General features: G+C 54.8%; 2 protein-coding genes across 4 annotated transcripts; both read right to left on the bottom strand.

The window, feature by feature from the left end:
* Nucleotides 1–438: 438 nt before the first annotated feature.
* On the bottom strand, nt 439–5,730 carry LAT (linker for activation of T cells). The gene is made up of 13 exons (XM_023522462.1): nt 5,679–5,730; nt 5,308–5,410; nt 5,087–5,114; nt 4,952–4,986; nt 4,604–4,691; nt 4,406–4,470; nt 4,284–4,313; nt 4,141–4,201; nt 3,972–4,069; nt 2,279–2,341; nt 2,004–2,066; nt 1,818–1,913; nt 439–1,644 (listed from the first exon to the last, which is right to left on the bottom strand). Exons 2-12 carry the CDS (start codon nt 5,408–5,410, stop codon nt 1,837–1,839), a joined length of 711 nt encoding a protein of 236 aa, XP_023378230.1. The 5' UTR covers nt 5,679–5,730; the 3' UTR covers nt 439–1,644; nt 1,818–1,836.
* A 530-nt stretch (nt 5,731–6,260) lies between these two features.
* SPNS1 (sphingolipid transporter 1 (putative)) lies at nt 6,261–14,060 on the bottom strand. Of its 3 annotated transcripts, none has more exons than XM_011378797.2 (13): nt 13,927–14,060; nt 13,381–13,672; nt 13,225–13,290; nt 11,443–11,579; nt 10,189–10,340; nt 10,022–10,088; nt 9,075–9,220; nt 8,700–8,855; nt 8,202–8,391; nt 7,786–7,851; nt 7,410–7,508; nt 6,896–7,067; nt 6,261–6,621 (listed from the first exon to the last, which is right to left on the bottom strand). In XM_011378797.2, the coding sequence occupies exons 2-13, from the start codon at nt 13,619–13,621 to the stop codon at nt 6,527–6,529; spliced, it is 1,587 nt and encodes a 528-aa protein (XP_011377099.1). In that variant the 5' UTR covers nt 13,622–13,672; nt 13,927–14,060; the 3' UTR covers nt 6,261–6,526. The 3 variants fall into 3 exon arrangements, with proteins under 3 accessions (XP_011377099.1, XP_011377100.1, XP_023378229.1); XM_011378798.2 differs by having other exon boundaries at nt 13,381–13,589; nt 13,673–14,009; XM_023522461.1 differs by having other exon boundaries at nt 13,381–14,010.

Raw genomic sequence — 14,060 nt, 5'->3', positions numbered from 1 at the left:
CAATAAAATGATTTAACTCTACCTGTTGATGTCCAGCCCATCCAAACCCCTCCCCCCACCTCTCTTTCCCTCTCACTTCTCCTATTGGACCTGTACGAACCTCCCCATTTGGGGGCAGCCGGCACGGTGTACAACACCCAGAGCAGGAGGCTGGCAGCAGTGACTCCGGGGGCCGACAGCCACAGAGCTAATCTCAGATTTGCCGCTTTGGCCGTGTGCCTGTCTCTCTGAGCCTGTGTTTCCTCACCTGTGAAATTGGGATACCTATTGTGACCAACAATAGGGGAGTGACAATGATTAAATGAGATAGATAAGCACCAGATAAAGAGAAGCTGTTATGTTACCTTTGGAGCCACAGAGGATGCCAATAACTTTGTTTATCGCTCAGGACTACTTTGGTTGTAAGTGACAGAAACTCCAGTCAAGCCAATGGGAGAAAACTGGTAATTTATTGGACCATGTAACTGGGAAGTCTGAAAGGGTATCTCACTTCAAGTGTTACTGGATCTAGTGGTTCTGACACCACCAGGAAGCTGGCCCTGTCCATCTCTGGGCCATTCTCTCCTCCGTGGTGGCTTCGTTCTCAGACTCTCCAAGTGGGGCTCCAGGACTACATTCTTCCAACTTAACAACTGCCAGGAACAAAAAGAGCTTCTCCTTCCTGACACTTCTTGCCCAAGTCCCAGGGCTGGTCCTCACTGGCCAAGGTTAGGTCACATGCCCACGCTGGAGCTAATCACAGTGACCTGCTTGTCCACCAGACCCTACTATTCAAAGTATGGTTCTCAGAACAGCAGCGTCAGAACCACTTGGGAGCTCCTTGGAAGTTCAGAATCTCAGGCCCCATCCCAGACCTACTGAATCAGAATCTGCATTTTGGAAAATCATCCAGGTGAGCCGTCTGCACATCAAAGTCTGAAAATTGCCGCACCGTACATTAACCTTTTAGATATTTAGACAATTTTTAAGTTTTGTTTTATTGAGAACCACAAAAAGTAAGAACTAAGAAAGCCCTTCGAGGTCATCAAGTCCTCCCCTTGCTCTAAGTGTCCACCCAGTGCATCTCCACTCCATCTCTACCATCAGCACAGCCATGGTCTCCATGGACTATCTCACGGGGAAATGCATCTGGACCCCAGAAGTGCCAGCCTGGGTCAGACTTGCCTCACTCAGAAGGTGACATGTCTTAGCCATCAGTCAGTCAGTCATGCAGTACCTGGTCAGGACCCTCAAGAGCACGGAGGCCCTGTGAAGGATGGAGACACACACACACACACACACACACGCACGCACACACGCACGCACGCACACACACACGCCCTCAGGCACAACCCACCCTCACCCTGACTCTGACCCACTATGCCCCCCTAAAGCCAAAAGCACTGCAGACCACAACAGCCTTTATTCTGTTACAGAGTAAAGCTGGGGCCAGGGCAGTTCATTCTCAGGTTGTGTCAGAAGGTGCAGAGTATCGGGGGCATGCAGACTAGACCCCAAAGTGACAATAAGTTAGGGGGAAAATTCTCAGGCTGTTGTCAGGCTGAAGCCGGGGCAGGGTACCAAGTGGGCCCCCCAGAGCCACTGCCCAGCTGCCCAGCTCAGCCCACCCAGGCAAGGCAGGTTCCAGGACAGGCTCGCCTCATGCTGAAACACAAGAGGGCAGAGGGCAGAGAGAAAGGGAGAGATTATGGAGTCAGGAAGGAGTGAGGGGGTAAGAGGGGTCCCCAGAGTCAGAGAGGGTAGTAGGGTGGGGTCATCAAGGGAGGGTCAGGAGCCCGCAGGCTCAGGGCAAGGCTGGGCTGGGCAGGGCCTCTTACCAGGTCCTCAGTTAAGCTCCTACAGATTCTCGTAATCTGGAGCCCCTTCTTCTTCCTCTTCTTCCTCATCCTCTACCTTCTGGGAACTCGGGGTGGCTGTGGAAGGAAGGCAGGTTTGTCTTTAGCTTGCAACCCATCCCCCCACCCAGGGAGCTCCCCAGTTCCAGCCCCTCCCCCAGCACATACCAGGCTTGGTCCTGGCTGTGGGCTGCAGTTCCTGGGACACGTTCACATACTCCCGGCTCCCATCTGTGAGGACAGGTCAGAAGGAGGAATGGCCACACCAAAAGGAGGGGCAGGCCATGTTGAGAGTAAGGGAGAAGGAGGACACCCAGACGGAGGGCAAGGGACCCCAAGAAGGTTGTACATAGGCCACACTGAGAGTGGGGGCGGGTTGGTGGGTGAGGGGGAGGAAAGGACGCTGGACCTTAAAAGGGTACCATGGGGCACAAGCCACTCACCCAGAGATGCATCTGCGCTCTCCTCACTCTCAGGGATGTTCACGTAGTCTTCCCCTGACTCCACTGTAGGAAACGACCAGGATCCCCCCAGCACTGTCACCCGAAGCCTTCAGGCATAGAGTCTCAGAGCCCCCGAGTGCAGACACCCAGAGGCTCCCAACAACAGCCACCAAAGACTTTAGACATAACCAGCCTGAGACTTCCACACACAGATGCCTGGAGAGGGTGCTCCAAACCAGTGATGGCAGTGACCAAGACGAGGGCAAAGGCCGTGGCAATGGAAAGAATTGGGCAACTTGACCAGAACTGATGACAGGGAATGTAATTGCGGGAAAGAGGAGAGACAGCAGACCCTAGCCAGTGACCCAGGCTGGAGAGCAGCTTGGAGCAGTGGAGCTGGGTGGCATGTGTGGAGGGGAGACGACATTCGGGGCTGAGCCGAGTCAGAGGTGCCATTGAACCAGTTGGCCCCTCTTGCTCAGCCTGCCCTGACCCCCACTTCGGTCTTCATCCCGTCACAGCGCCTATTGCCATTGCTAGTACGTTATTCTTTGTGCTGACTTGTTTCTCTGTGAGGATGTGAACGAGGAAGGCTATGAAGCCAGACTGCCCAGGTTCAAATCCAGCCCTAGCACTAACTAAACATGTAACCTCAGACAAGCTACCCGACCTCTCTGGGCCTCGGTTTTCTCATCTGTAAAACAGGATGAGTAATGGTACCCATCTCATAGGGGTCGTGTGAAGACTAAAGCAGGGTTGGTAGGTATTAACCAGTAAGTGCTACCATACATCTATTAAATAAATAAACCCTGCCATCGTACAGACGGGATAACTGAGGTGCAGGAGGGGAACGGACAGGCTCAACGGCACCTGGAAATTGTGAGTTTTAATAAGCTAATAAACGTAAAACTTATTAGGGCATGTAGAAGGCCCTCGATGATGTTAGTTCTTTTATCATGACTCTGCCTCATGAGCTGTTCTAGCAGAGGCATCCAGTAAATATCATGAATGAATGAGTGAATGAATGAAAAGAAGCCCTTGAACAGATGATCTGGAGCTCAGGAGAGTTCCGACCAATTGGAAATCCGGGTGGCAAATCAAGCCAGGGTATAGAACTAATGGCCCCAGGCATGTATAGAGAGAGAAAGAGAAGAGAGTAACAGAACCCTAAAGATTCGCAGACACCAACAAAAGCCTCTAACAGGCAGGATGAGACCAAATCGAAGGGAGAAAAGCAGCTCAAAGGAAACAGACAATTCAGGAAACAGAAAAAACGTTCCGAAAAACAAAAATAAAAAAAACAACCTATAATCAATATCCTTAGCGATTTACAAGATGACATCGCCTCCATGAAACAAGAACAGGAAGCTATGAAAAAGGAACATTCATTGATCAAGAAAGAGCTTTCAGATAGGAGAGAAAAAATAGTAGAGTCAAGGAATGAGCCAAAGAAGAATGAAGTCAAGGAATGAAGTCTAGCAGACGATAGAAAGAGAAGACAAAGAGATAGGAAAGAAGTAAAACAGGTAAGAGAATCAGAAGATTGGAGAGGGGAGTCCGCTCTCTGAAGGACTGGCGCTCTACAGAGAAGAGAGAAAACAGACGGGTAGCAAGCATCAAGAAACGACAAGAGAAGGAAGAGCAGAGGGGCCACGTCGCTGAAAGGCAGGGAGTAGTCAGAATGGCGACTCACTGGAGAAGGCGCTGTCTCGAAGGCCGCCAGGGTTGCTAGGCGCAGGAGCTGATGAGACAGTGGTGCCAGTGGCCGGGGCAGTATCAGGAAGAACCACCCTGAGGAGAAGTCAAGGGATGAGTGAGCAACGACCCCAGGCTCGGCCCCCTTCCCCCACCTGGCCACTCACAAGTAGCCCTCGTTGTGATAGTCCTCGTCCTCGTCTTCGTCCTCGTCCTCACAGGCTGGCTCTGGGGTAATGACACAGGAGTCAGCTTAGCCCGGGTCAGGCTCCAGCCTCCCCCAGCCAGGGAACCAGGGTCCCAAACGCACCGTCATTCTCGTAGCTTGCCACACTGTTGGCTATGGAGAGGGAGGGAGAGGGAGACTGAGTCGACTTAGGTGGGGCCTGTCTTCTGCCCAGCCCCAGCCCCCGGGCGCCGCTCCACACTTACCACCATCTGAGTCTTGCCGGGAAGATGGCATGCGGTGGGAGCCCCCTGGGGGCTGTGGGGATCTCCTGGGAGTCAAAAGTCAGAGGTCATGCCTAGGATGGGACTCTGGGGCAAAAGGGATTACAACAAGGAAAGAGGCCCCCGATCCAAAGAGGTGAGGCATAAAGAGGGGAATTTGGAGGGGAAAGGGTTACTTACGGGATGGGGAGCAGGTCTGGTTGGCTCAGGGGTGGATAGGAGGTAACAGGCGGGTAGGTAGTGGCCGGTGGCCAGGGGGCGAGCGTAGCTGAGGACACAGGACCAAGCTGAAGGAATGACTCCAAACATCATGCCCCTACCCTAGTCGAGGCCTCGAAGGGCAAATTAACCCCCCGAAATTCCTGTGCCCTGGACAGGTCTGAGAGCATCCATCTCCCTCTACATCCCAGCTCGGGTCAAGGCCATGTGGGCAGCCTTAGGGGGGAAACCCGAACAAAGGCACACACTTGCTCACATGCCAGGGGACTCTTCCCTACCCCAGAGGGAGGGGACCCTCCATGTACTTACGAGGCCGTTTGATTATGATGCTATGTGGGATCGAACTGGCAGAAGAGACAGTTTGGTAAGGGGCTGGGAGAGGCCCCAGGCCCAGCACCGTATAAGGTATTAAGGGAGATGCATAGGCCAACAGGGCAGACTCACCTATCTGTGGCAGCACTGTCATATGAGTCTGCGGAAAAGAGGGCCAGTGAGGCAGGAAAAGGGGGTGACGAGAGGAGAGGGTGATGAAGTCTGGGGCTCTCAGCATCTTCTTACGCAAAACAGTTAGGGACAGTTCAAGATGGAGTAAGGGACTGGGGGCTGAGGTGAGGATCCCTGTCACTGTATCCGAGCATCTGGTCACCCCACTAGCTCCCACTTACCTGGCAGCTCTCGGCAATGCACACACAGTGCCATCAGTAACACGGCCAAAAGAGGCAGCAGCAGGAAGCCTAGCACCAAGGGGAGCAGGATGACCGCCTCCATCTGCAGGACAGAGCTTGGACCAGGCCTGGCTGCTCACTGCTCGCCCCTCCAGGGCAGAGCTGCAGCACAGCGAGTGCGGGGCCAGTGGGGTACAGGAGCCCAGCAGCACCAGGCTAGGAGCCTGATTGAGGGCAGCCCTCCCCTCACTGGGATGAACAGGGGTTAACGCTGGCTCTGGAAGACCCTTGATCCCAAGGAAGTCGGGCCAGGGCCTGGGCTGGAGTGTGGGGCACCAGCCACCACTGCGTAGACCCTGTGCCAGGCCTACCTGCTCCTCGGCTCCACGCCCGCCTCTCCTCAGCGCCTGCCCTCCTGCCTGTGGCAGGAAGCTGTGGTGAGCGCCGGGGTGAGGGCAGGAAATCATCCGGCTCCTCAGCCGGCTGCACCCACCCCCTTCCCACCCCCACCCAGCGAGTAGGGAGGGGAAGGAGGCCTGTGGAGCCACCCTCAGGTCTTCAAGAAGGGTCTGTTGGCCTCCAGGACAAGGGGTAACTCCTATCAGTGGAAGGACAAGACACTTGCAGGCCAGCCAGCAGATGTAGCCTCCACAGCTGTGGTGGCTCAACGAGGCAGCAAGGAGGGAGGCTGACCCCGGGAATTCAGAGGGGCACAGGCCGTGCCCACCCCTACCTCACCCTGGCCAGCCTGCCAAGAGGGGCGGCTCTAGGGGAAATAGGGGCATGACTCACAGTCATACAGAGCCAGCTCACTTCACCCTCTTGTTCACCCAGCCCAGAAGCCCCATAGGAGTGACCTGACAGGCCCGAGGAGCTCCGGTGCTGGAGCGGGGGCATCTCCCATAGTCCAGAGAGGCAGAGATAACGAGCACCAGAGAGACTCAAGCAGGCAGTTGAGATCTGGCTACAAATTTTATTTAGTTACAAATAGCACCGAGACCCTAGGGCTGCTCACGGACCCCTCCCAGACCCCTCCCAGACCCCCACAGCCCCCTGCCACCACCCCTACCCCGGCTGCCCATGTAGTGTGTGGGAGCTGAAACATGGCCCAAGGCCCCTCCTAGAAGCTGGGCCAAGCCGAGGGTTTGGGCCTGGGCGCCTCATGGGGTGGGCCCAAGGCCAGCTGTGGCAGGTGTGCAGGTAGGTGAGTGACAGCCCCTCAGATGAGCACGCTGGACACGGGGACTCGGGTGGAGCGGCCTCTCTGGGGCACCACAATGCGGTCATCTTCAGGCCTTGCCTCATGCAGCAGACCTGGCAGGGGAGGAGTCAAAGCCAGGGTTGAATGAACAGACAGACACAAAGCCAGAGAGGGGACAAACAGGTAGTGGGAAATGGATGGGGCCCGAGAGCTGTGGACGGGCCAGGCCATCAGCTTGTTGGCTGGGAAGACCTGAAGCCGGATGAAGGAAGGGCTGTGGACTGGGTGATGCCAGGCGCACAGGACTAGGCAGACGGATGAACGAATAAGCAGGCATCACGAAGCTGGGCAAGGAGCTGTGCGCAAACAGGGGGAGGCCCAACTGACCCTGCACGTGCAGCTGGGCCCGCCGGCGGTCACCCTCAATGAAGATGGCAGTGCCCAGGAAGGCCGCACCGCCCAGTGCCCCGACGAAGGCACAGAGCATGAGTGAGAACTGCAGTGCCCGGAACTCAGACAGGAAGGAGGGGGGCCAAGTCCGGCGGAGGCGGTCGGAGATCTGTGGGGAGACGCAGAAAGGAAAGGCAGGAGAGAGAGGCATGGAGTGGGCACTGAGGAGAGGGAGGTCCAAACTCCACCAGACAAAGACTGCAGCCAGGAAGGGAAAAGGGTCTGGGCTTCCAGGGAGAGGCCCCCGGCCTCCCTATAGAAACCTGCGAAGACAAAATCCCGTCAAGCTGAGGGTCCAAGGTGAGGAGTGCCTGGCACAGATGACATGGACACCTAAGAGGGACCACACCTTCCAATTCAGCTCAGGCTCAGGCCACTCGCCCCCAGCCAGTGCTAGGATCACAGGGTGTCCTAACCCCCACCGGAGGCCTAGAGAAAGGGCAGTGCTTACCAGGCCAATGAGGTAGGGGCTCCCAGCATCACCCAGCAGGTGGGACAGCACGATCTGGAAGGCCTCAGCAGTGGAGCGTCTCGTAGGGATTACCACATACTGGGAGGAAGAGGGGCAAGAGATAGCGGGCAAGGAGGGGACCAAGGCTCGGCCTAGGCTGAGGTCAAAGGTGAACTCCAGCTCAGAGGTGTGACTGGGGTGAAAGGTAAGGCAGGCCTGGCCTACAGGCCCTTCTGGGGCTGGACTCTGAAGTCAGTCTGGGGCTAGGTTTCGAAGAAGGGGTAAGGGCCACGATTCAAGGCAAGTGAGGCCTCCTGCCCCCACTCCCTGCTCCCATCAGCCTCTGGACCAACCCTGGAATGACCCACCTACTCACCAGCAGAATATCAGCCACAATGGCCCAGTTCATGGACAACAGTGTCTCGCCAATAAAGATGAAAATCTGCGGGACCAGAGGGTAGGGGAGCGTGGGAGTGGGGTTGAACTCATCACAAGAAGAGCAAATATGTGGAGGCCCATCTATTAACTAATTTAATCCTCACAATACTCCTATGAGACGGGAGCTATTGTTATTCCCATTTTACAGATGATGACACTGAGTACCGAGAGGTTAAGTCACTTGCTCAATGCCACACAGCTGGGTAGGGCCAGAGCTGAGATTCAAAACCAGACACTCCTGCTCTGGAGTCGGCTCTGAACCCCTATGCTGGTTGTCCCCAGTCTTGCCCCAGTGCACCATTCCTCTGCCTTGAACCCAAAGCACCCCCGCCTCGATACCTGCTGGCTACTTACATAAGTGGCCACGATGCTACCGCGGGCACAGGCGAGAGACAGGAAGAGGAAGGGTGCGGAGCCCAGGAGGCCAGCAGCACAGACCAGTGGGTCGGCCCGGGGGTTGGAGCGGCGGAGGCGGCGGCTGAACTCCACGCCCAGGCCCACACCCAGGACCCCAGTCAGGCAGGTGATGAGCCCAAAGATGAGGCTGCGGACAGGCGGAGGGGCATAGGGGCTATTCCATCTGCCTGCAAAGCTCCCTAGCCTCACCTCTATGGCCTGGAGAGGAAGACCATCCATCCCAGCCACCCTCACAACCCAGGGCTATCCAGGCACAGCCCCCCACAGTCCAGGAAGCTCCCCACCTATTCCCCAGACCGGGAAACTGAGAGTCTGGGACAGGAAGAAACTTGTGGAGTTGGGATTCAAACTCTCCTTGTCTGAGTCTGAATCCTACTCTTTCCACTCTATCATCTGCCAACTGCAGGCCACCCAGCCCAGCCTCCATCTGGGTACCTGTCAGAGGACGAGCAGGAGTCTCCCGGAAGGCAAGGTGGGGTCTCCCCCAAGACCACACGGGAACGCAGCAAGAATGCAGGAGCCCAGAGAGCCAGGGAGCCCGTGACAAAGGCCACAGCAGTGAAGCCAAGGGAAGACAGGATGAAACTAGGGCTGCATAGTTGGAATGGAGGAAATGTGATTCCACGGAGGTATCGGGTAAGGGACTCTGTTCTCCCTTCCTGGCTTATTTTAATAAGGTCAGGGCACTGGGCATGGAGGCTGCCTGGGCTACCAGGATCCGGGAGCAGCTGTCACAGGGGGCGGTCAGTGGAAACTGAATTCCTGATCATGGGGTAGGGCCAACTTGGGTTAGGATGGAATTAAACTCACTTTCTTGCCAGAGCTCTCAGATCCGCCCACCAGGAGGTGGGGTTCAGGGGCGGTGAGTCTGAGAGGCGCTCCACAGCTCCCCTTGGCGGCTCCCGTACTACCAGGAACAGCAGCAGGACAGCCACCACTCCTAGACCTGGTGTCACCTGGGGAAAGAGTGGGCTTCAGGACAGCCCCGGGCAGGGACGCACTCAACCCCTGGGGCTGGAAGAAAGGGAGGGTGTGTAAAGGCAACTCAGGCCCCAAGACCTCAAACATCGGGATAAAAACTTGCTCAAAGAAGTTGAACCTGCGACCAGGGGGAGGAGCACTTTGCCACCAGGGGCCACCCCCATTTCTGCAAGCCTAACTGTTCCCTCTGTGGTAACAGCACCCTAATTTTCTTTTGGGAAACCACTCCCCCAACTTTTCTCAGCACGCTGGTTCAAACAGGGTAGGGCTTGTAATCTAGACCTGGCCAATGAGAGTAGTGCTAAATTCCCCAGCCTCAGTGACTGATTCAATGGTGGGCATGTGACCCACGTTCATCTAATCAGATACTATCCAGGACTAATACTCGGGGATCCAGGGTGCCGAAGTTTCTAAATGGGAAGATAAATGTGTGAAGCTTTCTCTTGCTTGAGAATGAAGTTAACACAGAGGAAAGTCGAGCTAAGAAAAGGATGATCGAATTCCTGTGACTGTGGGCATTCTGGACCCAGCTATACCCGAAGCTCGCCCTGGGACTCTCCATTTTGAGAGCCAATACAGTCCCATTTGGGGGCTTACACTTTTACAATGAGCTTCTGTCACCTGTAACCAAGAGTTCTGTCTAGCACATGGCTTTGTGGTGAGGCTTCTTGCAGGCTTGGCAGAGTAAGTGCTGCCTTAAAAGGGGAGGCTGAAGGTAGGAAAGGGGAAATGAGTGAGAATGTTGCTGACCTACCCCAGGTTGTGACCAGACTCACCCTCAGGGCCCAGTGCCAGTCCCCAGCCATGTCCTTCACTTTGGAACCTGCAATGTAACCCAGACCACTGGGGAAAAGGGGTGGGAAGAGAGAGGGGACAGCCAGTCAGTCATGCCTCACACTCGGCAATTCTTCCTCCCCACCAAGCCGGCCCAAGGCCCACTCACCTGCCCACCGGGATGGCAAAGTAGAACACGCTGAGCATCCGACTCCGCTGGTCTGCCACGAAGAGGTCGGCGATGAGAGTAGGTGCGATGGTGGAGTAACTGGCCTCCCCGACCCCCACCAGGCCCCGGGTCAGGAGGAGCAGCCAGAATCGCTAGGAAACGAGACAGGGAGGAGGTGGCAGCCCGCCCTACAGCCAGCTTCCCAGTCTACCTCACCAGTCACTCTGGAGAGGCAGCAGGGATAGCGGGAGAGGCCCCAGTTTTAAAATCAGACAGACCTGAGCTCGAATCCTGGCTCCACTACTTACTAGCTGTGACTTTGGAAAAGGAACTTAACCTCTCTGAGCCTCAGTTTCCTCATCTGAAAAAGGGGGATAATAACAACTTGTTCACATAACTATTGTGAGGACTGGATAATAAAAGGTCTATTTCATTAAGCCCAGTAAGTGTAAAATAAATCTTAATTTCTATCTTGCCCACCCACCTAAGACACCCCAATAGTGAATAATGACCTTAAAGTGGGGGTTTGTCTACCAAAGACACCTGAATGCATAGTGCCTGGGGCTGAGGACAGAGTTCTAGGGCAAAGAGTGAGAACACACAGGGGATTTCAAAGGAGCAAAGCAGCAACAGCCAGGGAGGTAGAAGGAAAACCAAAAGAATGGCATCACAGAAGTGAGAAGAGCATTTCCGGAAGGAAGAAGTGGGTCAATGGAGCCAGAGGCTCCCAGGAGATCTAGTGAGAAGAGGACTAGGAAGCAGGAGCTACATTTAGCAACAGAGAGGTCACTGTTGACTTTGGCAATGGAGTGGTGGGGGCAGGTCAGCCAGCAGTGCTCAAGGGGTGAATGGGAGAGGAAGTGCAGACAGAGAGCTTCTCCCTGGCTGCTCCTTCACCCAGACTGGAGCTTGGTCAAAGGGGCCTTTCAGGAAGTCTGACTAGGAAGGGGAAGAGGGAGGAGATAGTCCAGGTAAGGCCTTTTCCATGGTACAGAAAGAAACATGAGTGTTTGGGTATTGAGTGGAAGGAGTCAATGGTCAGGAGGAGTGGGGATGATGGATGGAAAGTTATGAAAGAAAACGGGAAAGGATGGGGCGGGCAGATTAACTCAGGCAAACGGTGGTGTAGGATGGCATGGACCAAGGAAACTACCGAAGTTCCCCAGGCCCAGTCTGCAATGACTCCGAAGAGCAGCAGCAAAGATCGATGGGGGGAGAGGGGTGGGAGGAGCAGGAGTCATTGTGGGGCCTCACCTCTCTGGGGATGAAGGATGACCCCAGTGTCACCAGAGACCAGAAGGCAATGCCCCCGCACATGAGATACTTCCGATTGTACCTGTCACCCAGGTAGCCAAACACTGGTGCCAACACCATGTAACTGGAAATGAACACTGGGGGGAAGCAGAGAGTCACAGCCCAGCCCCAGTACCCCTACCTCGTCCCCCACTCCAGCTCAGGGAGGGCAAGGGGAGGCAGGAATAACTCCCAACCCTGAAACTATCCGAGCTTCCTGCCAGGTGGAGTCCAACCCCACCTTCGACATCTTTCGAACCTTCCATTGTAAAATGGATGGCCCAGCTGACTCGCTACTTCCTCCCATAGAGCCAAGAACAAAATCCAAATGCCGTATCATGGCCCACAGTGCACCGTCTGCTCCAACCCCTCCCTACCTCTCCAATTTCATGCTCATCCTTTCTTTTCTCTGTACCCCAATAGCCCAAATGCCAAGCTCAATGCCATCTTCGGGTTTTTGGCACCAGCGATTTGATCCTTTCTATCTGGAAGGTTCTCTCCTCACCTTTAAGCTTCACAGAGCTTAGCTCCTTTAGGTTCCAGCCCAGATACCTTTCCAACCACCACACATCCAGTCTCTATCATAATTACTATTTTCTTTTACGTAGCACTTATTCCTATGGAAAATTATCTCATTATCAATTTAGATTTTTGTGGACTGATGCCCCCTTTTGCACAGTAGAATGTCGGCCCATGAAGATAAGGACCTTGGCTATACAGGCCATGACTGTGTTTCCAAGACTTAATATATGGCCTAACATAAAATAGATGCTCATTAAACACGTGTTGAATGAAAAAGTGAACGGGGCTGCCAAGGACGACCTGCTTCTTCTCTAACTCAACAATTCTATTTAGAGTTTTGCAGACCTTAACCTATAAACTCATTCTCATTTCTCTAGACTTAGCCTTAAATACCTCCAGTTTCTTATTGGCCTGGACTGGAACAAAGAACACTGCAAGACCTGGATTCAAACTCCTGCCTCTAACTCGTTGTGTGACTCTGGGCAAGTCTTAACTCTTCTCCAAGCCTCAGTTTCTTTATAGAAATGTTGATAATACCATCTACTTTCTCTATAAAATATGAATAACATCTATTCCTCAGCCAATGGAAGGATTAGAAGACAATGGGCATAAAAGGTCTTGGCCAAGTTCAGTGGATATTATCACCACTTCTTCGAGGGTCTGGCACATAGTAGGTGCTCCGATTCATTCAAGAAATGAATGAAAGAGAGAAGGAAGGAAAAGAGGATTTGGGCCTGTTTTTCTTTGCCTCTCCCTCAAATCCCAAAGTTCTGTACAAGTAAAACTCACATCTCCCCATACCAGATACCCTCTCCTGCCATTATTTATTGGGTGCCTGTCATGTTCTTAACACTATAACACACTTCACAGGCATTATCTCCTTTAATCCTCATCATCCCATGAGGTGATCTAGGTTATTACTAGTTCCATCTCACCAACGTGGAAAATGAGGCTTAGAGAGGTGGAGGGCCTTGCCTACCATCACACCGTGAGTAAGTGGAAACCTGGTCTGTTTTAACCTTTACACTAAACTGACTCCCTCTTTATACAAGGTGTCCTAACTAAACAGAACAACTCCAGAGCAGACTCAGGGCCATCTCTCCCCCTAACTCTGGCCACTATACTTTCATCAGTGAGGCCCCAGGCGCACCAGCATGTGGCCCCTACCGAGGCAGAAAAGGACGAAGAGCTGCTGTGTGCCCAGGAGGGGCCTCCACTCACCCGTCTGGATGAGGCCGGAGCTACTGTCTCCGATGTCGAAGAACTGCTCGATGTCCGGAAGGACGCCTGGGAAGACAGGATGGGCTCGGAGAAGCAGCCCCACCTTTGGGACCCCTTTCCCTTCCCCTCGTCTAACTTCCTCCCAGAAACCAGTACCAGCCACGGTGAAGCGGTCCATGTAGTTGAGGAGGTTGATGTAGCACAGCACGGCCACTATGAGAGCCGAACGGCCCGCAGACAAGCCCGTGATGCGCTGCAGCCTCTCTCGGTCTGGGACCTCGGGATTCTCGGACTTCGGGTTCCCCATGTACCCCGGTAATCCCGGGGTACCGGGCACCGGCCCGTCGCCCGTGTCATCCGCCTGGCTGAGGAAGGGCGCGGTGTCGGACCCGGACATGGTCCCGGGGGGCCGCGCCCGCCCGCACTCCGATCCCACCGACGATCCTACCTGCGAGGGGAGGAGGCTGGAGAAAGGAGGATGGAGAGAACCCAGGCGACGGAGGTGCGCGCACAGACGGGTGGGAGCTTGCCCCGAAGCACAGAGCACGGCTGGGGTGGAACCCGAGCCCTGTCATGCCTCCCCGTGTCAGCAGACACACCGCGCGGAAGGGACAAGTGGAATTAGGGTGATGGCGGGGACAGGAGTGGGTTGAGGAGAGCCCGATCCTTCCTCCCCCCTTCCGGGTGGAGGCCACCCCTCACCCGGGTATGAGCCCACTACACTCTGTCGCTCAGCCCAGACGCTGCACCACGGCCGCCGCCATGATGTCTAAGAGCTGGTCATGTGACGATGGAGCTGGAGTGACGAATGCCACCGAGTGCAAGCCCTTGACACG

Source organism: Pteropus vampyrus, unplaced genomic scaffold, assembly GCF_000151845.1.
Source record: "Pteropus vampyrus isolate Shadow unplaced genomic scaffold, Pvam_2.0 Scaffold347, whole genome shotgun sequence".
Taxonomy (NCBI): Eukaryota; Metazoa; Chordata; class Mammalia; order Chiroptera; family Pteropodidae; genus Pteropus; species Pteropus vampyrus.
The sequence above is the reverse complement of the archived record's forward strand: the minus strand, read 5'-3'. Positions and strand labels throughout refer to the sequence as shown.

Coding starts and splice junctions, on each gene's coding strand:
- LAT (XM_023522462.1), bottom strand. CDS start 5,410: ATGGAGGCGGTCATCCTGCTCCCCTTGGTGCTAGGCTTCCTGCTGCTG. Junction 4,471..4,603: donor CCAGACCTGCTCCCCATCCC/GTAAGTAACCCT, acceptor TTTGACTCCCAG/GAGATCCCCACAGCCCCCAG. Junction 1,914..2,003: donor CACAGCCAGGACCAAGCCTG/GTATGTGCTGGG, acceptor TTCCTTCCACAG/CCACCCCGAGTTCCCAGAAG.
- SPNS1 (XM_011378797.2), bottom strand. CDS start 13,621: ATGTCCGGGTCCGACACCGCGCCCTTCCTCAGCCAGGCGGATGACACG. Junction 10,341..11,442: donor CATCCTTCATCCCCAGAGAG/GTGAGGCCCCAC, acceptor CTCGTTTCCTAG/CGATTCTGGCTGCTCCTCCT. Junction 6,622..6,895: donor GGCCCAGCTGCACGTGCAGG/GTCAGTTGGGCC, acceptor CTCCCCTGCCAG/GTCTGCTGCATGAGGCAAGG.